Consider the following 25,911-nt stretch of genomic DNA (forward strand, 5'->3'; position numbering starts at 1 on the left):
TATATAGATATATATACACATACATCTATACACATATATATATATATATAAAGCTCACCTCTATCTTCCTGCCCTCCACTATCGTCCCATGCAGTCTCTCGCGGGCTTTCTCAGCGTCCGCGCTGTTCTCGAACGTCACAAAGCCGAAGCCCTGAGGGATGACAGTGACAGCATCAATAAGACAGAGCCATCAGTGTGGGACGCCGTCTTCCAGAACACTGTGCCCGAAATCCGTCAACAGGAGACGACAGATGAAAAACAACTTGCACCGCGTCAGAGAGACGGACTGATACTGAAGCCAGAACGGGGAGAAACCTGTAATTCATCATCCATTATAAACGTACACACGTTAGGCTCTATGTATTAACAAGGAAATGCCATTCGTGTACAACTAAAGAATTTCAATCGGGCAAGTAACTCGAAATGTAAAAAATATGCAAACGCACACATTCGATCGTCCGGAATGATAACGGACCTGTTGAATTCTCAATTGTGATTGGTCAGAAAGTGTTGCTTGATGTTCACCGGTTTTTATTACAGCATTTGTTCGAATACATCACCGTTTCTAGGTGAACAACTTGTATCGTGGAGGCTGTGCCTGAATGGATTAAAGAGACGTGTAATAGTTGACAGGATGAAGTTTTCCCAGAGGAGGTGTTGTTTCTCTGTAGCAGAACACCCTGGGTTTTTTGGGTCATATTTACTTCGAGAGATATATATATATATATATATATATATATATATATATATATATATATATATATATATATATATATATATATATATATATATATATATATATGTATAAATAAAAAAGAAAAGGTGAAGCCTTTGACGGAACAGTGTTTACAGCGTCTATAACGTAACTGATAAAAGGAACTGGTTTCGCAGACATTCCACAGCATTCGGTGCCATAAATGGATAAAATGTACAACATATTGTTCCCTGATGAATAAAAAATATTAATTGCTTGCAAATTGCTGTGGTAAAAGAGCTATTAAAAACGTTTTTCACCTTTTTTTTTTTTTTTTTAAACGCGCTTTTACTTTTTTTTTTTTAATCTATGCATTACAGATAAATAAACGTTAACTTGTGTAACAAAATAAAAATTGTATACAATTTATTTATTTGTTTTCAATTATTTATCTTTTTTTTTTTGAAAAATTAGCGTTGCTTTTGTATACGTAACATTTTTGTCTTCTGGACATAACGTCACAAGCTACAGGGGTCACATGGCCGTGTCGTAGCTTATAAAAAAAAAAAAGTTTATTGCACTTATTTGTACTCACAGCTTGTATTTCATGCTTTTGCCTCGTAAGCGATTCTCCGAAATGTTTCAGACACTCAAATATCAAATATATAAACTCGCTGATGACATTCAATAACAATTATTCAACCTCAAGTGTTTCAAATCCCAGGGAAAGTCTCAAAACGTCTATAAAATTACTGTATTGCAGTTCAAATCATTGTTGGCTCCTTGAAATATTAAGATCAGTTAGACTTGACTATTAAGAGTGATTTGGGGATTTCATGTGCACTCTTATTGCCAGCACAGCAGCCTATTAATGCTCAGATATTCCCGTACAGCAGAGCACTTAAACAGCCATTAGAACAAACCAATCTTTTAAATTAAAAAAAAAAAAAAAACCTCTCTCTCTCTCTCTCTTTCTCCTGCAGTTTGTCCATCAGAAGGATGCGATGCACTTTTATTCAGAATCCCTCACGCACCCACGCAGAGTAAAGTCCGATACGTAGGCTTGCGCTCCACTCTCGGTAATTTGGCTCCATCGGTAGCGGTTTTGTTCAACAAAACGTGGACGACTGCCCCATTTAGCTAGTGGAATTCTTCCGCAAGAGACGGTCGATACATCTCATTCCGCTTCCTCACGCACAGTTGAACTAATCTAATGAAGCGATTCTCCTGCCTGTGTGCAGTAAAAACAACGCTGGAGCAGAAGTTATTGTAATTGGGTATATATTACATTACCGATGACTAGCGCCGATAATAGATTATGGTGTGTAAAAGATAACGCCCAATACAATAAATAGCTCTAATATCAGATACAAAGCAGGGTGTCTGTTTGTGCTGATACTGAAAGACTTCTTTGGGTGTTATTTTGCTTAACCTTTTTTTTGTTTGTTTGTTTGTTTTTTAAAAAATGTTTTTCTTTGTTATAACTGAACGATATGGAAATATCAAGCACAAAATCATTTTTCAGCTCAACGTATGTCAATACACTACAGTGGTTCCATTGTCTCTCGCCTCTTGTTACTTTTACTTAAGATCTCCATGCACGGCAGCCGATAAACCGTAACGTATATAATTAAATAAATTCCAGCGCGAGTCAGATTATTAGCCTGACTGCAACTGAGGGCGGGCAATACGGCAAGAAATATAGTATAACGATTCTCAAAGACAATTCTACGATACATGATATGTAACACAATATTGCTCACAAACTGCCAGAAATACAGAAGCGTTACATATTTATAAAAAAAAAATTAAAAAAAAAAAGGATTTATTTAATGTCTACAATATATTTATATTAAATAAAAAAAAATATTCTTTTATATAAAAAAATAATTCTATTTTAAAAGATTTGATATTCTAAAAATATTTATTAAAAAAAGACTTTACACTGAAGTATCACCAGCTTCTAGTCAGTTTGTAATTATGAAAAAAAACTAAAAATTTTATATTATATATATATATATATATATATATATATATATATATATATATATATATATATATATATATATATATATATATATATATATATGCAAACCCAGCAGTCTTCATTGTGTTTTTTTGCCTGAAAAGTGTCTCGAGTAATATGCTGCTTTCTATACTGACACACAAACATTTTTCTAGAACAGTTCATTTGGAAATCTAAAATGTCATAAAATAAAAAAATCTATAACAAAGATTATACAAAAAAAAAAAAAAGATTCCTAAGACTTTTGCGCATATATCAGGATATATCTACAAAAAAAAGCGCTGTGACGTAATTTATCACGACATCAATATTATAACTGCCAGATCACCCAGCCCTAAGCAGCACCTTTTAATATGCCAAGGACGACACTAAAGCAGCCGGGCCTAAAATTTTTTTGCTTGTTACCATAGTTACAGGCGAATTTACCTAATAAAAATGATAAAAAAATTTTGACCACTTGACATTAGAAGTGTCCTGATATGGAGACCTGGGAATTATGATATTCTAGATGAAAAAAAAATTAAACTATAATATACACACACACACACACACGTACATATATATATATGAAAATGGATAAGGTTATAAAATAAAATGTGGTTGTGTTGTTTTATGTCGCAGTTGTATACGGTTGAAATAACAATAATATACAGTCAAGCCACTTGACTTGACTGTTGACAAAAAAGGAACGCGAAACTATACTGAGACTGTTTCGTAAAAGGTCTGTGAGTGTGTGTGTGTTAAACAGAGAGAGTGGGAGTGTGGGTTCAGTTTCAGAGGTAGTTGTGCATGGCCTGCACATGACGCAGAAGAGTGAGCTGCAATTTTAAACTCTGTGTGGTGTTTTTACATAATGCGCCCAGGCGGTGTTTATAAAAACAAATTTAAAAAAGAAAAAAATTACAAATTACAAAATTAATTTAAAAAAAAAAAAAAAAAATAGAGAGATCACTGCGATGGTCTCGTACCTTAGAGCCTCTCTCATTGAAAATGATCTCCACATCCAGGATCTTCCCGAATTGCTGTGAGGAAGAAAGAAACGCGAGAAGATCAGAATCTGTGCCGCAGTGCTTGTATGTGACTGGCAGAATGAAGTGTGGTCTGAGGTCAACTGCTAAGCAACAGCAGTCACGCTCAATTACATACAGCATGAACACAGTTGCACACTTTCTACGCTGCAGGAGCATGATTTAAACATTTGATTTTCACTCAATAACTAGTTTTTATTACACGCCTTCCGTTTACCGGCATGTTGGTTTTACATTAATTTGATTATTTTCATATTTTATTCTGTTTCAAAAATTATTTATTTACACTGTTTTACTACTTCTATTGAATTTTTTAAATATTTTATTATTCTGTTTTTGCACAACTTTTTATTACAGATTTACACCTTTTTTCTTACTTTTACCTTGCTCTAAAAATATTTGGATTGTTATATTTTTTGCACACCTTTTTAAATACTTTCCAGGATTATTAAAATTTTTGAATGTTTATTCTTTTTTTATTATGCTTATTATTTTCTTCTTTCTGTCGCTGCTGTTATTTATTGCATTATCATTTGACCATATTACGATTTTATTTTTGACTACCTTTAATTTCTTTATTTAAAATATATATATATATAAAATTTATTTATTTATTTTTTTTTACTTCATATGTTATTCCCCCCCAATTAATTCTAATCAGGACTTCTCAGCACAAGGGGGCAGTGTTGTTCAGGGCTCGCTGCATTAACCCCTCTCTTTGTCCTTCCGATTTCTGCTTACTGCGCCAGAAAACGTCCTATGTGCCCCAAAACAAAAGCCCTGTTAGGTAAACCTTTTTTATTATTATTATTATTCTTCCCTGAAACATGGTGATGTTTCAAACCTTTTTAGGAAATGACTCACATTTCCACGGGTTTGAAAGCCAAAGCATTACGTAATTGTTGTGGGAGTTGCCCACAATGCACGCTGTAAAAATCATACCAAGCAAGAATGATTTTGTAAGCAGTTTTTCTGCCTTCAGGAATGTATTTGACTCTCCATCGTCAAATCCTTCAGCACCGATAACGTTCTGATGTATTAGCGAAGACGTCTAAACAGATCCGTCTTCTACAGACCACTGACTGATCATTGGGATATTCATTTTGCTCATTTATTGACAATAATTCTTACACCTGCACTGTTAATGCCTCTCTGAACAGTGGTTCAAACTGTTGTCATGGCGATACTGCAACAAAGCACAATCACCAGCTCTTGGTACAATAACAAATAGCTTTGTTGGAAACAGAACGCTTCAACATTAGACACAAGCACTTCGTCTGTGGTTAAAGGGTTATGATGGGGAAAATGGGACAGGATCGTACCCCAAACATCTGGCGCAGGTCGGGGTCTCGGAAGCGGAACGGGATGTTGGAGACGTGGAGACGTTTCGGGGTCGCTTTCCCGTCTACGGAGTCTTCGGTCACAGATACTCCTGAACCGCTCCCGGACACACCTTGGCCTTCGGCCTGGGGGGAGCCGTCTGTTAACTGTGGGAGGAATGAGAGAGAGAGAGAGAGAGAGAGAGAGAGAGAGAGAGAGAGAGAGAGAGAATGAATGAATGAATTATGGGAGAGGAAGGAAAACTCAGGGAAGCAAAAGAAGCATCAAATTAAGGATTAAAATCATGAGAGCGCGTTTATGAGAGGCATAACCATCAGCACGTTATTTTTAACCTGTCAAAATGGACACTTGATAAAAGCATCAAAAGGAAAGTAGGAAACGTAGCATTACAATCCCATAATTCACAGCATGGTTCTCTCATGCAATATTCAGCATTTAACGCGCAAAATGAATTTCCTTGAGTTACAAAATGTCCGCAGCTGAAAAACATCGACGCGTTATAATGGATGAAAATAACAACGGTACTGTGCTTTACAAAGCAGAAAACGGTTACGCTTCAAGAAAAAGAAATTGAAATAACGTAGGTTGTATGAATTAAAGCTCGAGAAGAATTGTTCCGGAATCGCAGATTGGCAGCGTGAATTGAAAAACCGCGACATTCCTGCATCGAGTTCGCATCGAGCTCGCAGCTCTGTTAGAAATCCTATATAATGAGACTAAGTGATGTGTGATGTGTCCGGACACGAACCGCAAAGTTGATTATTTTCCAATAGCAGAACATGCCGAAGTGTATGACTGCTCTCATAACGCATGAAGTTGATTATTAATTAAGAAACAACCGGTCATCCTTTTTTATCCATTTATAGTCATGTTAGGTCCTTTAGTTGCTTATGTTAGAGCAGAGATAAGCACAATGTTCCCTCAGCAGCCTTTCTTGTCATGTCAGCAAGAAAGCAGAAACCCTCAAACTCCTCTTTCCTCAAGACTTCTTCCATAAACCTTAAATGTCTCCTTACAGGAAACGTCACTATACCAACATTTATGTTTTTTTGTTAAACACCACCACGTGATACAAAGCACTGGAACTGGAGACTCTGCCCAAAACAATTACACAACGTTTACGTGTGTGAAGCATTAACAACACCCTGTCAATTAACTACTATAGAAACAATCACGCATTACAGTGAGTACAATTATTATTATTAATGCTATAGAGCATTGAGTATATGAGTGCTGTGGTATAAACTCGGGGGGGGGGGGGATCTGACCATCACTTAACAGCCATTTCTTTTCTTTGATTCTATTCATCACGTTTCTACCTTGTACTGTTCTGTACTTACGCGCCATACTGTGATGTCTGCTAGAATAATGCACTTCCTCTTACAGGATCAATAAAATGAGCCTTGCGTGTATAAGAAACGTCAATAGAGCATCAACAGAAGGATGCTCATTGGGCGGTATGTTAAAACGTCGACGTCTCTGTCTACCGAGTTTGATGTTCTCAAACAGGTGTAAAAAGGCCGATCAAAACACCCCCGACTCCCAAATGGGCCGCTTTTGAAGGGGCAGCTATCCAAACAGCCCCCTACTTCACCATATGCTCAGAGCTCATGTGGTGACACTCACTTGTGTGTTGAGAGTGTTGGGGGCTGAGGGGGGGTTAGTGATCCCCGCCGGCGCCTCCACTTGCCCCTGGCCCCCTGCAGGGTAAATACCGCTGCCTCCAAAGTCCAGCGGCAAGCCGTTCTGGGGTGGCGGAGGGGGAGGAGGGGGGAAGGACGAGTACGGTGGGGGGACGAGGCCTTCCTGAGCCCCCATCGCATCCTGAGAACCCTGACAGAGAGAAAACGGAGAAGAGAGAAGGAAAGAAAAACAAGAGATTATACGTGGGGTTAATTGCCTGGCTGGCTGGACTCCACTCCACAGAGTAGCGTAAAGACGGAGGGGAGGGGGGGAGGAAATGGAAGAGACAACAGAGTGCGCTTAAACGAACGAATAGAAGAGTGCGAGAGAAAGGGAGACATCAAAAGCGCGGAAAGTGATGCGATTGAGACGGGACGCACTCGAGCGATCGCTTAACGATTGCAGGAAAGCTTCCGATGGAGGACGTGTCTGAAAGCCAAGGCTATTGCATTTCTCCCCCTCTCACCCTCACGTGTCACTCCATCTCCAGCACTCTCATCTCACTCCTGTCACTTTAACCACACTTCCGCCTGTGTATCTAATTGAATTCAGGAAGCCAACATGATCACAGACGTCATCCGCGCCATTAACGCACAAGCGCATATTAACTCCCGGATTGTACATCGTGTAAGAGAATGATTTTTCCCCTGCTTGGAATTTACCATTTACACCAAATAATAATAATAATAATAATAATAATAATAATAATAATAGCCGGTTTAATCGTCCAGAAACTCTAGCCTGTGAGCATTCCCTACAATTCAGGTTTAAGGAGAGTAGGGGAGGGTGTAGTCATATCAGCTGTGAAGTCGGGAACTGCTTGCTGGCAGCGGCAAGTGTGAATCCTGCGACACGCAAAATCTTGCTACAGTTCTGCTGCGTGAAGCATTCGAACGTGTAAAGATCATGATTGTGAACAGTAATTCCAGCGTTAGATGTAGGCCGATTTGATCTTTTTTAGGTCAAAACCTTTGCCCTTTATTCTCTTTACCCTTTTTACTTTTTCATTTCCTACGTTCCTCGGTGGCATTCCTGATAAATATCGTTACGTGATGTTAGCCATACACACACTTGTCTAATGTTAGCGGAGTCAGAACACGCGCTGATAGATGATCTCCGTTTCCCGTGAAAACAAGAACTCCTCGCGAGACAAAAGCGGGTGAGATGGGGATTGGGAGGTGGCTTCCAGGTAGTTATTATCGATGGTTATCAGTTATTAATGGAGTTTTCAAAACCTCTGCGCAAATAATTCCAGATTCATTTGTCAATTGGCTTCTTCTGTTTAATTTGAGAGGAAAACCCCCTCCCAAAAAACCCCATCTGTACGGCTGTAAATAAAGCATGTTTTTGTTTCCATTATGCTTACAATCCCTTGCTGTAAAATACCGAGAGTTGCTGATCATCAACACCGCCGCACTGGGTACGAGCTGTCATTTTAACACGCGTAGTACTCTATGTAGACGTTTTTTCTCGCCTAGACAGCGTTTATTGTTTGCTGCTGCTAGCGATGAGCTCCGGTATGCTGAGTTTTATGCTTACGTTGTTTTCTCAGGTCACACGTATTGTACGAAGACGATTGCAGGCATTTCGTCTCGACCGTTCGTTAGCCTCACAGCATACGCCGGGCTTACGTCACAGCATCGCCTCGTATCAGATTCTGTACCTGCGTGTTGTTTTTTTTTAAATGAGCACTGAGTCGGAATAACACCAACACTACTACGCGATAGCACGTCGTCATCGGATTCTCTTCTGTCTACAGATACAGACCCGAGCTAAGCCTCTGAACTAGCAAAAATGACCGCGCTTTAAATCGCCTGAAGGAAAATATTATACGCTTCTGAAATGAACACTTTTCCCTATAAATGAGTGTCAAATTGCATTACTTCACTACCGCTCGACCGTGCCTCAAATGAGAGCAGTGAGCTCAGCTCTGCTTGACATTCTCCTAATGCAAAAGGTGAGCAACCTTAAACGTAATCAACTGAAGAAAGGATTACGGCTGCTTTCACGCACCGTGTGCGGAACCTTGTGATTGCTAGGACAGAATCTTAACCACCGGGTTACTGAATGGGTTTCAAAATCACTACCATGTGATCGGCAGTAGAATTCTGTGCAACGGCAGAAATTTCCACTTGAAGCGCTAAATCTGTTAACATTGGGTTCATACTGTATACGTTTAATGGAAACTCCAAATCATAATTTTCCTCTTTGCTAGAAACGTCGCCTCTCTCTCTCTCTCTCTCTCTCTCGCTCGCTCGCTCTCCTTTCACTCCATCATCAGCTCTCCATCTTGCCCCAGACCTCTGTAGTGACGAGAGGATTTTCAGGCGTCTTTTAAATATTCATGAGGAGCTCATGCATAATTAAGAGCAAACGGCCTCATCACATACTCTTCCACATGACGCTGAGGATGAAAAGCCAGCAGTGCAACGTGTGCACGCTGGCCGAACACACAACACCTGGCCCTATCCCCTCACACACACACACACACACACACACACACACACACACACACACACACACACACACACACCCTGACATACAACACCTGCAGCTAGACAAATGTGCCTCCGAGCACAGAGCGACTTTATTTGTAATGAGCGCACCGGCACGCGCAAAGACTTCAGGAGGAACGCAGCACAGGAACGACAGCCGTGACCATTAGATAACTTGTCACACGCTCCTAACAAAACAATCTGCAAAGAAAATTCCAGCAGACTCATTCACACGATGACATTTTTAAACGGGTCATATGAAACGTGACAAATAAGCCATAAAAACACGACGGAACCAGGTGTTGGTGCAATTTGTCAAAGATTATAATTCGCTAATAAACGAATGTCACGTTATACTTTTTATCTGTTTACAGTTCCATTTAATGTTGAGGAACGTCGTAACATCAAGTTGAGCTGTCTTATCCTGCGTTCGATTTAAAAATGCCGCAAGTTGTAACTTCCCACCAGTGACTAGGGGAAAGAAAAAAAACAACAACGAAAACGCTTCCACAGCTCAGAGTTCAGCAAGCGCTGACTTTCCACTTCCAAGGCAAGTAACATGAAGAACTCTTGCCATGTTACTGAGTAGAGGTCGACCGGTTGATTTGGTTCACCTCTGGAACCCTGGAACTATGGTTTATCTGCAAAAAAACCCACACAGCGGCTGAGAAGGGTCTGCTGTCGTCATACAGTATGAGAGCGGCCCCTAGAGGTGAAATAATAACTATCGCTGACAAATTGTGTTGTGTTATTTGAAGTGTTTATTATTATTTTTATTTGTTATATGCAGTGTTACTTCTTGGTTCAGTTTGGATGTATATCTTTTATTTACTTTCATATTTATTAACAGTTAATATATTAATATTATTGCATTTTAAAAAAGAACAGTAGTTTCATGGTACGGTCAGTACTGTTTATTTTTGTTGTAAAGTTCAGCAGTATTTACTTTGAGCGTTATGTTTTCATTCAGTATCAAGCGGCTGATTAAGCGGGTATCGGCAGGTAGGTACCGCACAACTTAATTATTGGTAAAATCCATTATTGTTTGACCTCGATTAATGAGACACCACAAAGTCACCCATCCTAAAGACTCTCCTGCATCCAAAAACCTAACTTTCGCACAGCGTTTACACAGGAGACTTAGTCCAAAACTGCTAAATGAACATCTCATAGAAGGCATCATCATTTCAACAGTAAGTAAGCTACTAGAAAAACAATAACGCATCAGTATAAACCTTTCAGCCAGAAACAAATGTCAGATCTGCTCTTAGAGAAAATAAAAACGACACTTTCCGGCCAATCAGAATCGAGAATTCAGCGATTAGGCATACGAGGCTCGTGCTAATGTAAAATTTTCATCTGATAATTCGCAGTACTGTCACAAACTGTACGTAATAAACATTCGCTATAATTGCCTAAAAAGAAACTACTGTTGCATCGTAAGTGGCATTTTCCCAAGCATCTCTTAGCGAGTGGATCACGTGAGAAGGAGACCTGTAACCTGCACAAAACATCTTCTCGAACCGATTTTCTGCACGCACGCTGTACACATGACTGCTATAATAAAAAATTCATCTATTATGATGTTTGGTAATCTGTGATAAACATCTGAATAAACATCTACTGTAAAAAGGCTTGCAACAGCTGTACACACTCATGCACCGTGTCCAAGGGTATGACACAGAGAGAGAGAGAGAGGGAGAGAGAGAGAGAGAGAGAGAGAGAGAGAGAGAGAGAGAGAGAGAGAGAGAGAGGGAGAGAGAGAGAGAGAGGGAGAGGGGGAGAGAGAGAGGGAGAGAGACACAGAGAGAGAGAGAGAGAGAGAGAGGGAGGGAGAGAGAGGGAGAGGGAGAGAGAGAGAGAGAGAGGGAGAGGGAGGGAGAGAGAGGGAGAGGGAGAGAGAGAGAAGGAGAGAGGGAGAGGGAGAGGGAGGGAGAGGTGGAGAACACATGAGAGCAGAGATGGAGAATAACATGATTTGTAACCTTCAGGTCAATAAAATACTGCTGACACAAAGACACTTCAGTTAACTTAAGAAAAGTTTTAGAGAAGAAAAATAGAAGAAAGGAAAGAGATGAAAATGGAAAACGTGCGAGACAGAAACTACAGAGAGAAGGAGAAAAATGACTGGAGGGCGCTAAGTTAAAAAGAGCGAGATCGTGAAAGAAAAACAGGAGAGAGAGAGAGAGAGAGAGAGAGAGAGAGAGAGGGCAAGAGAAAATGTAGTGATGTGACAAAGAAAAAAAAAAGAAAAAAAAAAGAGAGAAAGCAGAGAAAGAGAAGACGGACAGAGGAGAGAGAGAAGCCGGGGGAAAGAAGTGACAGGAATTGTGACTGCACAATGAACACACAAAGCAAGAAGAGAAATTTGAGGGGGAAAAGGAAGAAAGGATGCAGAGAAAAGATTAAGAAGAGGGGAAGAATAGAGAGAAGGAGGACGAGAGGGAAAGGAAAATCTGTGCTGTCAAGTGCACATTCCTTCTGGATGGTGAAACAAGCATCACTTCCCTACATGGCAGCGCTGTGTGGACAGAGAAAAAGAAAGAAAGAGACAGGGGGGGGGGGGGGGTGGAAAGAGAATGAGGGAGGTCTGGAGAAGTGAGAGAGCGAGAGGGGAGAGAAAAGACAGAGCCTGGTAATAATAGCACTGCTATCTGCTCCGCCTGCGCTGGTATGAACGGGTGATTTATCACCTGCTGTCACACTGCAGCAAACACACAACTCGCCTGGGTGTGTGTGTGTGTGTGTGTGTGTGTGTGTGTGTGTGTGTGTGTGTGTGCACGTTCAGCTCTGTACACTCTCTCAAACACACGCGGTTTCCCACATTATCACCATATTCCAAAAGTCATTTTCATAAAATGTGGGAAATAAATTTACTTTTCATCCAATCACAACTGCTGCTATAATAAATCTTAATAATCAGTGCTGTTAATAGAAAAAGAATAGCCGTTGTTAATAATAATAGTAATAATAATAATAATAATAATAATAATAATAATAATAATGTTAATAATAGTAATAATAATAATAATAAGAAGCCCCTTGTTGTTAAAAATAAAAATAAATAAGAAGAATGAATGAATTAAGAAAATATGAATGCATGTCAGATTTTCTGAATCATGTAATAGATCATTAAAAAAATATATTTAAATGAAAATAAAAACAGAACAAACAACTGTTCTGAGTAACATCCGATTTTGCTCATCTAAATAAACATAAAAAAGTAAAAATCTAAATTTAAACAAATGAAATCTAAATACACTAAAAAAAATTTGAAAATCACATTTTCATATTATTAAAAGATAATTTTTAGATAATACCCCTAATAATTACTATTTAAGTCAAATTATTATTAAACGAATGTCACATAACAGCTGCTAGATAGATGCTAATCCCGACAGCGGTGCAAAACCTGAAAATCAGATGCCAAGTACAACCACCACAACGAAATCCAATCTAAACAGCCACCTCCACGTTTCTTGGACTGATGATATTTTTGATTGATCATGTCCAGGATAAGGATATTGTAACAGTGTGATATATTGCACACATCAACCATTTGTACATCCCTGCGCATGAGCATGCTTTTACAGTGCTGGCGTCTCAGTCCGGCTTTCATTTCCTCCGTTACAGGAAGTGGTCTGATCTTGGGGTCAGGTGTGACTATTAACGGCCGGCGTGGTGTCGGAGAGCGTTCGGAGCGTGGAGCGCAGGCAGACGCTGCAATAAAGATGGAACGGGACGACAGCAGACGACAAAATGAACTGCGCAAATGCGATTTGTGCAGGAAACTCAATTGGGTTTATTGCGAGATGCTTGGGGAGGGTGCAATGAGAAAGCAGCCTCTTAACGCGGTTAACACATCTGTGTGTGTGTGTGTGTGTGTGTGTGTGTGTGTGTGTGTGTGTGTGTGCGCGTGTCGTGATCATACCGTGCTCTCAGGCTGTCTAAGTGCACATGTGCGGTGGAGCGAGAGAAGTGAAAAAAGCGCTGGTTATTTACAGGTCAGTTGGCGAGCGCCTGCCGTAGCGCCATCGTAAGAACTGCACGGCATCGTGGGATGCCCTGTGAGTGATGCCGCTCGTTACTGACGTGACAGCTGCACTGATTGCCTTCATCACGTGTAAACGCCAAACATTCTCTAAGGCCAATTTGGAGCTAATAATATCCCAAATCCAGAGGTTTGACGCAGCAAAAGAAAGTCCGGCTGTCAGCTTCAACGACTACACTTCGCATTCTTAATTCCCTTCGGATTTCGTGTCACCTTATGTTTCATTTATAGTCGTGGAACATCCACAAAACAAGCTAGCTCCTGTTATCACTTACGTTACAGCAGCTACAGACCAAGTTTGGGGGCGGGTGTCACACCACATACCGAAAGCAAAAAAAGGTTCACAAGTTTGCCATTCACATGCAATATTGGATCATTTTCCTCAATAAATAAATGGCCATGTATAATATTTTTGTCTCGTTTGTTTAATTGGGCTCTCTTTATCTACTTTTAGGACTTGTGTAAAAATCCGACCTTGTCTTTGGTCACATTTGGGCAGAGACATGGAAAATTCTAAAGGGTTCACAAACTTTCAAGCACCACTGTGACAAAATCTCCAACAGAACAACATTTGGAAAGTCAGAAAATTACCTACTCACATGTAGGATACTTAATAATAATAATAATAATAATAATAATAATAATAATAATAATAATATTTAAAAATGATATAACGTTCTGACATCACTAATATACTTCTTCGTACAGTCACACTGAAAGCATCCAGCTGAGTGGAGTGTTAAATGTCAAGATGAAGATGTAATTGGAACCGTTCCGAGGTGCGGAAAAACACCTCGCTGTGTTCCTCGAGAGCGATGTTTATCGCTCTGAAACGCTCTGCTCTTCTTCCTCGTCCCTTCTTTCACGCTCTGGAAAAGCCTCTGGACCTCTGGTGTGTGGCCTGCTGTCTCGACTGTCCGTCAAACTCTGCAGCCAGGTGATTGGTTTACGGCTAGTCTGCGCATGTCCTTATAGGGTCTGACTCTCTGTGCGGGTTCGGACCAATCACGTCGTGAATCTACATGCTTCTGTTATGAATCCGTAAATCACTGCTGAGCTATCTTGGATGTCGGCCATGTGCTTCAAAAGAGGAGGTGAAGATGTGAGTGAGGAGGTGTGTGTGCGTGAACACAGACGTACACACGCACGTGCGAACGTGCAGCGCAAGTCCTGACACACACTTCACCTTCTGGACACTTCAGCTGACCGAGAAACGAGTCGATCTAGGTTAGGCCGAGTCGAGAGCCGCTTCACAGGATGACTGATGAACGAGACTTATTTATTTTTAACCACCTCACACACTTCCTTGCGATTGTAGTCAATTCAAACTGAAACAGCAGGTCATAAACAGGTCGTAACACCTGGACACTCATAACCATGATATTAGGAAGCTAGAATTGACCCAAAAACAAGAATGAACGTCATGGATTTAAAAATGGCATGCTTCCAAAAAGGGAATGAACCCAAAATATCATCAATACCGATTAAGATCACGTGCCTATTTTGGTACGATAATTTGTAATCAGGAAAAATGCTGCGTTCACTGCCTACAAAGCCCCCCCCCCGCTTAAACTCGCCCCATTACAGATCAGGTAACCATTAAGAGAACAGCCAGTGCTTTACAAAAACAGCCTCTAAGCCAAAACCTTAATCCTGCTCTGAAATCTGACATGATGAGCTAATGTGAAGTCATTTCCTGTTGTTATGTAAGGCCTGTCTGTATCGAGATGGAGAAGAACCTGGAGGAATCGCACAAGGGCTGCGTCTGTTTGTATACATCACCAGCCATTACCATCAGCTGGGTCGATACAGAGCGGACAGCGGCGAGGCCGAGAACAGATTGATGCGCGAGTGCAAACTTGGTGCTTATGCAAAACAACAAACAAGAGACACACCGGGATGTGATTACTATACAGATTACTATAAAACTCAACATGAATATTATTTACATATAAGCTTGTCTGCTTTAACACATTACCACATGTATCCGTACGAAGCATGCTTATTCAAAAGTGCTACAGTGGACAGATTTCTGAATGAAGCACCACAAAAGAAAATGTAACGCACTTTAATAATAATAATAATAATAATAATAATAATAGACATTTTATTTTGCCACTAGTGGTGTTGAAAATTTCCCAGAATGATACACAGCATTAAAAAAAAAAAAAAGAATTTTTAGACTGACCTTCCCATAGATTCTATTTCATTGTCAGTATTTATCATGTTGTTGTTGTAAGCTGAAAGAGCGCATGGCTGTGAGGAAAGGTGGTACGTGGGGAAAAAAATATTACTCGACGGTTGTTTGGTTTACTTCTGGCCAGCAGTACCGTTTGATAGTCGTCGTCTATGATAAAGCTACCACATGACGTGTTTGCATTGCAACCAAAGGGTTTAGAGTGACGTCTGCATCACCTGCGCTGAGACACGGAAGCAGTCATAAACTATAACACGTTGCCCGAATTTAAACTCGATCTCCATTACGTTAAACGCTTATATTTATATTATATACTATTTTACTATTTACTCAGTTTAGTATTTCCATTATTATTATTATTATTATTATGGACATTTGAAATCACTTTTACACATGAATCATTTTCGGGTTGAGCCGGAACCCGAACCTGGTACCGATTCAGTTTGAATGCACACAACACAGTGTAACACACTACAGCATGCACCTACATGAAACTTAAAGCTTAAAGTTCCGAGCACAGAAAATAAGCTTGTTGAAATCTGTTACGCATATTACTTCTATTATCTCTTTCTGTGCTGTGTCTATCAGTACGTTTACATGGACAATAATATCCCGATATGAACCCGATTAAGACGATACTCTGATTAAGAAACTAGCATGTAAACAGCGATTATAGATGACCTTCATCCGATTAAAGTCGTATTCGAAGTAAACACAGATCGAGTTAAGACGTGTGGCGTATTCCTGTTTTAGTCGCATTATCGGAGTGCGTTATAGACAGGTACACACCTTAATCACACTATTAACGTCGTGTGGGAGTTTTCACCGCATTTTCTGACGGGACACATTCATACACGGCAACGCTCAACCGTTTCAGGAGAGCACGGCTGCGTCCCAAACCGCATACTTACCTGCCATATAGTAGGAGAAATACATGCATTTCGGCTACTATATAGTAGGTAACTACGCTGTATGGGACGCAGCCCACGGCTTCAAGCGGTCGTCTATTTGCACAAATAGAATGACAGACAATTACCTGCACTTGAAGCGTTCGTAAAATTCAAAATGAAACTCAAAACTGTATACGGTACCATAACAAACACGTAATGACGTGTGCCGTTAATCGCTCTATGTTCTATAACACGTAAAACCTAAACATGAAAGGAGCATTCTAAAAGCGACTCATGTAAACAGCTTAATCCGAATATTGTCTCATTCAGAATAAGGTCAAGAATTAGATTACTGCTGTCCATGTAAACGTAGTTATCGACACTAGCCAATCAGTCTCTGTGCGCTCAAGTAGGCGGAAGAGAGCAGACAGCGCTTTCCTCAGTCCGTCCAGGATTTCGACATATCATGTGACATCACAACGCGCATTCAGCCAAAGCCCTCTTCGATTCACGTGCGTCGACCATGAGTACAGCTAAAAACAAACACTGCGAAAGACCGTGCAAAACAACTTTGTGCGATTTCGACAGAGTAGCTTTCCGCAAAATGAAGTATGAAAATCTTCGCAAGTTGCATCACAAACTTTGAAAAAAGCCACGGGAAAATAGAGTGCCTTTGGCCGCAACAATCACAAGGGGAAAAAAAGAGAAAAAAAAAAAACAACCTCAGCAAAATCCTGTACAGACAGCTCAGGGGGGAAAAAAAAACACCATCGGTGGCTGCCTTCATGAATCTCAGAGGAAGCACATGTTAAGCTTTCGGCTGATAGCGATTGTGCGATAGAGAGAGCTGAGTGACGGGTGAAATGTGGGGGAAAATTACAGAAAAAAAAGCAAAAGCAAAAATATATCAGAAACAACCTGCATTTATTTAGATGCAACACAAAGGACACTTGGCTAAGAAAGCTTTGGAATGAAGTAGAACGTGGGCTCTTACACATTCCATTACGGATTTGTGTTTAAGTAGGTGAATATTTAAAGTGCACCTATTATGGGTTTGAAATGTGCCTAATTTTATTTTAAAAATAGATTTACATGCATCCAAGGGGAAAAAACACTTAAATGTGCTCATAATTTAAACCGCAGCGTTACCTTTTTCCCCCCTCCAGTTTCACAAACGACTCGTTAAATGATCCGTTCTAAAGGATTCATTCTAAACTCCTCCTTTCAGAGAGCATACTCTGCTCTGATTGGTCAGACGTCCCAGTCTGTTGTGCTTGGGGTCTACTGCGGTCAGCCCGTTTCAAAAAGGAAACGCCCACTACCATAATGAGTTTCAGCAGCCAATCAAGACCAGAGGCGGGGCTTTTTGTTACAAACCTACGCAGGTTAGTACAGGAAGTAAAGTCTGGAATCACTAACGACTCGTTTCAGCTGTTCAGAATCAGTTCCTTCTTTTGAGAGTGCGCTTTGATTTTTGAAACTTTGCAGACTTTACATTCGCAAACATCTATAAAACATAACGCACTACATGAAAGGAAGTATTTGAAAAACCATTTACGTAAATACTTTTGAGGAAAACCTGAAATTTGCTCCAACAGTCCTACGTGCTCAGGGTGTGTGATGGTCGTGATGGCACCGTGTGAGCTACCGGAGTGCATTCTGTTAAGATTTTAACTACATACATTTACACTCGGAGTCAAATACGTCTCTGGTCAGACAGGCTAGAATCTGATAGCCGTCTGTGTTTGCATGCTCATCATTTTGAACTTCGAGTGTTGGTGCTTTATGAAGATGGCGGCTGTGACATCAAAAATCGTGATTTGTCGCAGTGTTTTGGAGTGAACAAATCACTAGGCAGACTTCTAGGGTTATAATGAGCAGATTTCATGCGTCTCAAGCGTCAGGGAGTCGGCCATTTTAACGGCAGTCTGAATCGCTAAGTCCTTCTGGTGCAATGCAACGTTTGCTCCCTAAATAAAAACTTAAATCCCACAATGCACCGCAAAAACCAGGGAGCATCGATGTGCACTATATTCCCTTACTGGAAATGGCACCAGATTTTCTGAAGCCTCTCAGCTTGGGAGAAGAAAAAAAAATAATAAAAATGGTTGACCAACTCTCAGCCAACTTCGTCTACAACCGTGAGCCGCTTGTTATGGTTCTTACTCACGTTAGCGATTTTTAACTATATTTGACGTCCGATATATGGTTTGTTCGAGTCTAACGACTTTTCGATATCCACTAGCTAGCCTATGATCCTGCTTGACGTACCATGACCGAAACGCTTGTGATTAAGCTAACGAATTCATATAACGTATAACGTCAGAAGGATACCGGTCCTGCCTGTGGCTGATAAACGCCAGTGGTGACGTTTTGCAACGCGAGTACGTAGTCATGTCGCCGGAAATTGAGAGATCGGTGTCCCAAAGTGTAGTGCGTCAGGGTCCTTACCGGTTCCCGAACTCGTGCACACGATATACTGATTCACGACATAGCGAGCTGATTGAGATGCACCCTTAGTCTTTTTTTGTTGTTTTTTTTAGTTTTTTTTTTTAAATAAATAGTGAAATGGCAGACAAGTAGGTTCAACAACCGGCGAAAGTAAATAAACCCTTGACTAAACAAACTTTTTTTTTTTTTTTGGGTGTGTGTGTGTGTATTTAACATTAACGAGCTACTCACTTCCAAACTGAACAACACAGAGGTGCGATCTGGTTAAGGCAAAATGATTTTTGCTAGTTTCTAACGATGTTTTTTTAAAGAATTAGGAATATGCATTTATCCAAAAAATGTTTTGTAAAGTGCGGTGCAAAAAGCTGTCATTACACCTCTTCAGCTATGAGTAACAGTCACCTCACACTTAAATATATTGGGGAAAAGAAAAAAAAAAAGAAAAAAAGAAAGAAAATGAATGAAAACTCATTTCAGGAAACGTTCGCCGATGACTTAAGCACTTCACAGGGCCACAGACTTTATTGATGGTCTTAACTAGCCAAGAGGCTCGCCATACGTTAGCTACAGTACTAGTACTTCTTAGCCTTGTCAGTAAGGTTTCTGGGCAACTAGAGGGGATATAAAAAAAAGAAAAAAGAAAAAAAAAAAAAAACAAAAGAAGAAGAGAGACCGAAAGAGAGGAGCACACTGGATCTATATTGAATACGTTTGGATCTACACTGAATGCCTTTGAAATCTCGCACCAAATGTTTAAAAGCATAAACATCACTATTCATGGAGCGCGTGCCTTCTCTTCTCTTCTTAGGAAGTGTTTATGTTGACAAACTTGGTTTGGCGAGACATTGACACTTATGTAACGTGGCTAAACGACGTCTCGGACCTTTTCCTGAGCGACTCCGTGTGATCACGCTCAGTACATCTTTATTTGCATAAATCACTACCTGGACATAACCCTGAAGTGTAAACTGCTTCTGAATGCATCGGACGACCCGTATACGACCTGCTATAAGGATCTGTTGGTATATTATTAGATGTCATGTACACATTTAAAGTGTGGATCCCTGTTGAGCTTTTACGTAAACCAGACTTGTCCTTTTAAGCCTTGTGCGGTTCTTTCTTTCCAAGGAGTGAGAATTCATGTGTGTGTGCGCGTGTGTGAGAGAGAGAGAGAGTGAGTGTATAAAAGCCATAAATGGCAGGTAGGCGTCTCTCCCTCCCCTTAGGGCACATGCTCGGGTGGGGCTCTGCAAATATTTCAACAACCCTCCACTTCTCTCACAACACTTTCTGCCCTGGCGCATGAGAAGCCGTATAATCTTTCCTTTGCGCCGCTGGCGCTTCTGAAGCTTCCTCGCTGCGTCGCATTAAGGCGCTATAACTCGATCAGGGGAGAAGTCTTATCCCTCCATCTTTCGAACCAGATGGGATAAACATTTCCCTGTTCTCAACCAGGAATCTATATTTAACCTGCATTGTGTCTGCTTATAATTGTTGTAAAGAAGCAGTGGTCAATTCTGAAATCAATTCCGGTGCGTTCTGGCCGCGCCCTCCCCCCAGCCTCGGCTTTTAAAGGAAAACAGAGAGATAACAGCTGCTTGGGCCTGAGGGGGAAGAGGACGAGGGAAGGAGGGAGGGAAAACGGAGGGGGGGGGGGGGGTCAAAACTGTAAAGGGAACGGGATTCCAAGGTACGAGACAGAGATACAGTGTGCATGTGCAGCCACACTGTAAACAGGGTAAAGTGCAATCCAACAAGACGGAAGATCAAAATTATAATGGGGAGAGAGAGAGAGAGAGAGAGAGAGAGAGAGAGAGAGAGAGAGAGAGAGAGATAAATAGATAGATAGATAGATAGATAGACAGACAGACAGGAGGCATAGTGTTGGTGGAACAACTGTTTCCAGGCACCTGCCCCCTTCGCTCAAAAGCCAGGGGTGAGTTATGGGGGACAGCTGGAGGGGAGGACAACAAAGCACTTTCTTTCTCTATCCTCTCCTCCCCTTGCCCCCCATCCCTCCCTCCTTCTTCACCGTGAGCCATTTGGAGGAGTCTAGGCCTGTCTGTCAACGTGGCCCTAACGCACACTCAGACATACACACTCCGAGACGACGTCAGCCGTTCTTTCGCTTTTAAGACGATGCCATGGTGCAAGTGCTTCCAAGCACGCGTGCGGAGATTTTTTGCTTCTCTATCGCAAAAACCGAAGCATGAACCATAAACTTGAGAGAAACGTTCGAAGTGCAGTACAAGCGGGGCATGCGATGAAACGTACGCGCCGTCAAATTGACTGCAAAGCTAGTGCGTGCTCTACTTACCGGCAACACGGAAGGGTAATACAGTCCCATCATCGTATTCGGACCAGGACCCGGTCACTTCTGATCCGCTCTCTCGCTGTCCTACTGCCTCAGAGTCCCGCACATTCAAAATCTCCCTCGCTCAGTCCCCTCCTCTCACTATTTCCGTCTAGCGCCCCCTCCCCACCTCGCTCTCCTCTGCAGCTCCAGATCGCGCTCCGTCACGCTCTCTCGCGCACTGTCGTTTGCGGTCCCGCGTCCTTGCCTGCTCATCTCTCTCCCTCTCTCTCTTCCTGCTTGTCTTCCTTCTCTCCTCCCCTTTCCCAGATACCATTTGCTCGTTCACTTGCTCCCTCCCTCCTTCCCTCCCTCCCTCTGCCCTGTGTCACACCTGCAAACTTTTTCTTCCCTCTCTTTTCTCCCTCCTACTGTTCTTCTGCTCTTCATGTAGGTGAGTAAATTGGGGCTGTTTGCACCTCAGGGAGCCAGAAAAGAAAAAAATGGAAAGAAGGCGTTCTTCGCTCGTCGATGGCGTGGTGCAATAATCCTGCCGTGTCTCTGTTGACAACATCTACGCTCCTCTCTCGCTGGCTAATGGACAGCCAGTCTGACGGAATCGTGGGACGGCATTCAGTACCGTGCGATTCCGTTAATGGAACGGCACGAAGCCACGGCGCGCTAGAAGCGTATTCCGACGCCTGGATGAATATTAGATCAGAGACGGAAACGTCGCAGCAATAGAGCCGTCCGAGTGGTGCTTTTAGTCGGTTCTATATTTCCGTGTCGTTCTAATACTCGAGAGCGGCCGGCTGAACAGGGCGGAAAGACCCGGCCTCAGAGTTAAACAGATGGTGATAAATGGATAAAGGCAGGGATGGAGGGATTACAGAGGGAGAGAAAGGAGGATAAACCCGGGATGATATGAGGATTAACTACCTCGACTCAACAATCTGATAATGCGCACAAATACCACTGAAAACGCGGGTAAATTCTGGAAGTGACATGTGTCACACAAGGCCAAAACATAAACATACACACAGGCATCAGTGTTAACAAGATATGGATTACGAGATGGGAAAACCCTGAGAATCTACATGCTGGCCATGAACAAGGCAACAATCCAAATACATCAAGAACGATTTTTAAGTAATCTGGACATCGCACAAATGCAAAAGTAGTACTCAGGGATACGAAATTGTTTGGAATACATCACATACAATATTTACCCTCACTGTGTACTTTAAAAGGAACACTACTACCCCTGATCTTTCACGCAATTATCTAATCGGCCAATCGTGTGACAGCGGCGCAATGCATAAACTCAGGCAGATACAGGTCAGTCTCACCGGCTACATTTACACGCAACCAAATAATCTGATTGGTAAACCTTCATGTATACACCTTGATCGATTGGATGGGAAGGGGCGGTTTACTCCTTTTCTAATCCATTCGAGTGGTGCGCATGTTCACGTCTTAAATATGGCGTCCGGTGGAAAATACTGGTAGATGGAGGAGACAAAATATTTTGTTGAACATATTAAAAGACAAAAAGATTGTCGAGAGACTGGACGGAAGAAAAGTCCACAGTAACGATCTCTACAAAAGACGTGTTTGAGGAAATGCAGTTTGGAGGATTCAGTCGGTCAGTCGGGGGGGGGGGGGGGGGGCTGTTGCTGACATATGTTTATAAGTCAACAAAGCAAAAAAAAAAAAGATAAAAATCCTATTAGGTCATTTGGTGGCACGTCCATGGCTTTCTTTCCCCGCTATTGTATGGTCGGCATGACGACAGATGCTGTACGCTTGCACAGAAGCTTTGTTCGGAATTCGTATAAATGCACAAATAAAAGGTTCGGGTGCACCCGTTTTCATTGGGATTGACGGAAATGCGTGCATGTAAACATAGCCACTGAGAGGGACATTGGTGTGGTTGCTGTTGCCAGATGGGCTGGGGTTGAGTATTTCAGAAACGGTTGATCTGGGATTTTTACACACAAACGTCTCTGGAATTTAAACAGAATGGTGCAAAAAACATGCGGTGTGCAACAATTCGAAGAAAGATCAGAAGAAAATGACAAATGTACATTTTGTAGCGAATGTTCACATTTTAAATGAATTTTTTTTTAAAAACAGATCAGTCACATAGAAAAAGTAAGTACACCTAAAATTAATGTCAGTCATTCAAGACTGGGTGCCAGCGATTAGAACCTGCTTAGGGAGTGCAGGTGGAAGCCGTTTTATTTATAAACCTCTCACAGCTAGTATCTGGTGTTCCTTTTGCTATTGAGGTGTGTGGTGTCATCACGCCAAGATCAAAAGAGTTCTGAAAGGCTTTCAGAAAAAAATATTGTGGACGCCTAGGAGTCTGGTAAAGGATTTAAAAAGATCTCCAAATTATTGGAAGTGCATCATGCCATTGTAAGGAAAATCATCTACAGGTGGCGCAGATTTCAAACGACTGCCGATTTGTCTAGGACTGGCTGTCCCAGCAAATTCAGCCCAAGATCAGACTGTCTGATACAAAAAGATGTCTCCAAGAAGCTCAAAATTCTCACAGAATCTGCTAGTGATTCTAGCAACTGTTGGTGTCAAAGTGCATGCTTCTACAATCAGAAAGATTTGACCTGCAGGAAAAAGCCATTGCAAGACTACAGTTTGCCAGTGAGCATATACAGCAGGCAAACACCAGGCCTTTTGGAATAATGTGCTTTGGATAGACGAATCAAAGATAGAGTTGTTTGGCCACAGTAACAGCAGACATGTTTGGTGCAGACAAAAGACAGCTTTTCAGGAGAAGCACCTCATACCGACTGTGAAGCACTGTGGTGGAAATGTCCTATGGACTGGACAGCTTGCATTCACTGATTCAACTATGAATTCTGCATCATATCAAAGAGTGCTTGAAGATAATGTGAGGCCATCTGTCCGAAAGTTGAAGTTGAACCAAAAGTGGACCTTTCAACGGGATAATGATCCTAAGCACACTAGCAAAACGACCAAGGAACGGCTCAAAAAAAAAAAGAAAATGGAGGGTTATGGAATGGACTAGTCAAAGCCTGGATTTGAATCCCATTGAAATGTTGTGGGGAGATTTAAAACATGCAAGAAAACCCTTGCAACTGAAAGAATATTGCATGGAAGATGGTCAAACATTCCAGCAAGCCTAGTGGACAATTATGCAAAACGCCTGCAAGAAGTTATTTCTGATAAAGGGGGCAATATTAGCTTCTGAGGACAAGGGTGTACTTACTTTTTCCACAGAAGAATATCACATCTATTGATATTTCTGCTGATTAAATGATTGAAAAAGCAAAGTTTCCTTGTGGTTCTGTTCAAGTATATCACCTTTATTGAGAGGCACTGTTTCAAAGAGGATCAAATGTTTGCTTGTCCAAATATGTCAAAAAAGCCAACAATTTCCATGGGGTGTACTTATTTTATCACATGACTGCATGTGTTTTATATATATTACACACACACACACACACACAATGACAAAATGCATCAGAGAGGGAGAAACGGAGATACGCTCGTCTACTATTAATATCCTAACACACAATTTGGTCATTTTTGTTAGGAGTGCTAATGAAGGAGCATCTTTGAAACCTCACACACCAAATGTCTTTTAAGCATAAATTATGTTTTTTTTGTCCAAATGGGATGCAAATTTATGCACTCAGCAGTATGTTCCATTTGGTTATATAAACACACAATAACTAATGCACATATATATTTTGATAATCAGCTGGTTTTCACCTCATATGGCATTAAAAGCACTGTGCATACACCCACACAGCCATGGTGAAAAATGAAAGAAAAGGCCCATTATTTATTTATATATAAATACACATATATATGCACGCACTCATGCACACACGCACGCACACGCACGCACACGCACGCACGCACACGCACGCACACGCACGCACACGCACAGCACTCTTGGCAAATATGAGCAAAGGCGGCAATGAAAAACTGTTTAAAATATTCACAAAAATGCTCTGCTCTCACGGATATCAGACAATTACAAACACACCACAGGTTTATCAAATAAAATCTTTGTTAGATAAAAGAGTGCAGCAATTATTGGCACCCCTGTGAATTCATATAAGAAAAAATATATTCTAACCCTAACCCTAAGTATATTCCCATTTTATATTTTTAAGTACACCTGGGTGACTAGGAACAAGATATTGTTCAACCATGACTTCCTGTTTCACAGGGGAATAAATATGAGGTATGAAACCAAAACAGAGCTTTTTGGTAATAAACACCAGAGGTGGTTTTGGTGCACACAGAGAGGTAGCCATATGGAAAAGTACCTCATGCCCATGGTTAAATGTGGTGGGGGCTCTTTAATGTTTTAGGGTTTTTCTGCTAGAGGACCTGGATATTTTGTTAGGATTCATGGCATCATGGACTCTCTCAAATATCAACAGATATTAAATGAAAACCTGCCTGCCTCTGACAGAAAGCTTAAAATGGGCCGTGGTTGGATTTCCCAGCAGGACAATGATCCAAAACATACATCAAAATCAACACAAAAATGGTTTACTGACCACAAAATCAAGGTCCTGCCATGGCCATCCCAATCCCCTGACCTGAACCCCATGGAAAACCTGTGGGGTGAACTGAAGAGGAGCGTCCACCAGCGTGGACCTTGAAATGTGAAGGATCTGGAGAGATTCTGTATGGAGGAACGCTCTCAGATCCCTTGCCATGTATTCTCCAACCTCATCAGACATTATAGGAGAAGACT

At 41.3% G+C, this 25,911-nt stretch overlaps 1 protein-coding gene across 10 annotated transcripts in view; it reads right to left on the minus strand.

Moving 5' to 3' along the window:
* The window catches only part of rbfox2 (RNA binding fox-1 homolog 2), a 72,872-nt gene that overhangs the window by 24,865 nt on the left and 22,096 nt on the right, over positions 1 to 25,911 (minus strand). For 8 of the 10 annotated variants that reach the window (XR_006983409.2, XR_001814196.2, XR_006983410.2 and 5 more), the window contains exons 3-6: positions 6,716 to 6,922; positions 5,071 to 5,235; positions 3,689 to 3,742; positions 59 to 151 (exon numbers count right to left, since the gene is read on the minus strand). Coding sequence is in view for 7 of the 10 variants with exons in the window: in XM_017481806.3 (XP_017337295.1) it covers positions 59 to 151; positions 3,689 to 3,742; positions 5,071 to 5,235; positions 6,716 to 6,922 (519 nt within the window). In the remaining 3 variants the exon portion in view is untranslated. Of the gene's footprint in view, positions 1 to 58; positions 152 to 3,688; positions 3,743 to 5,070; positions 5,236 to 6,715; positions 6,923 to 21,173; positions 21,453 to 25,911 lie in introns of those variants that run through there. The other 2 variants (XM_017481812.3, XM_017481811.3) reach the window with 2 other exon arrangements.

The sequence above is a fragment of the Ictalurus punctatus genome, chromosome 12, assembly GCF_001660625.3.
Source record: "Ictalurus punctatus breed USDA103 chromosome 12, Coco_2.0, whole genome shotgun sequence".
NCBI lineage: Eukaryota > Metazoa > Chordata > Actinopteri > Siluriformes > Ictaluridae > Ictalurus > Ictalurus punctatus.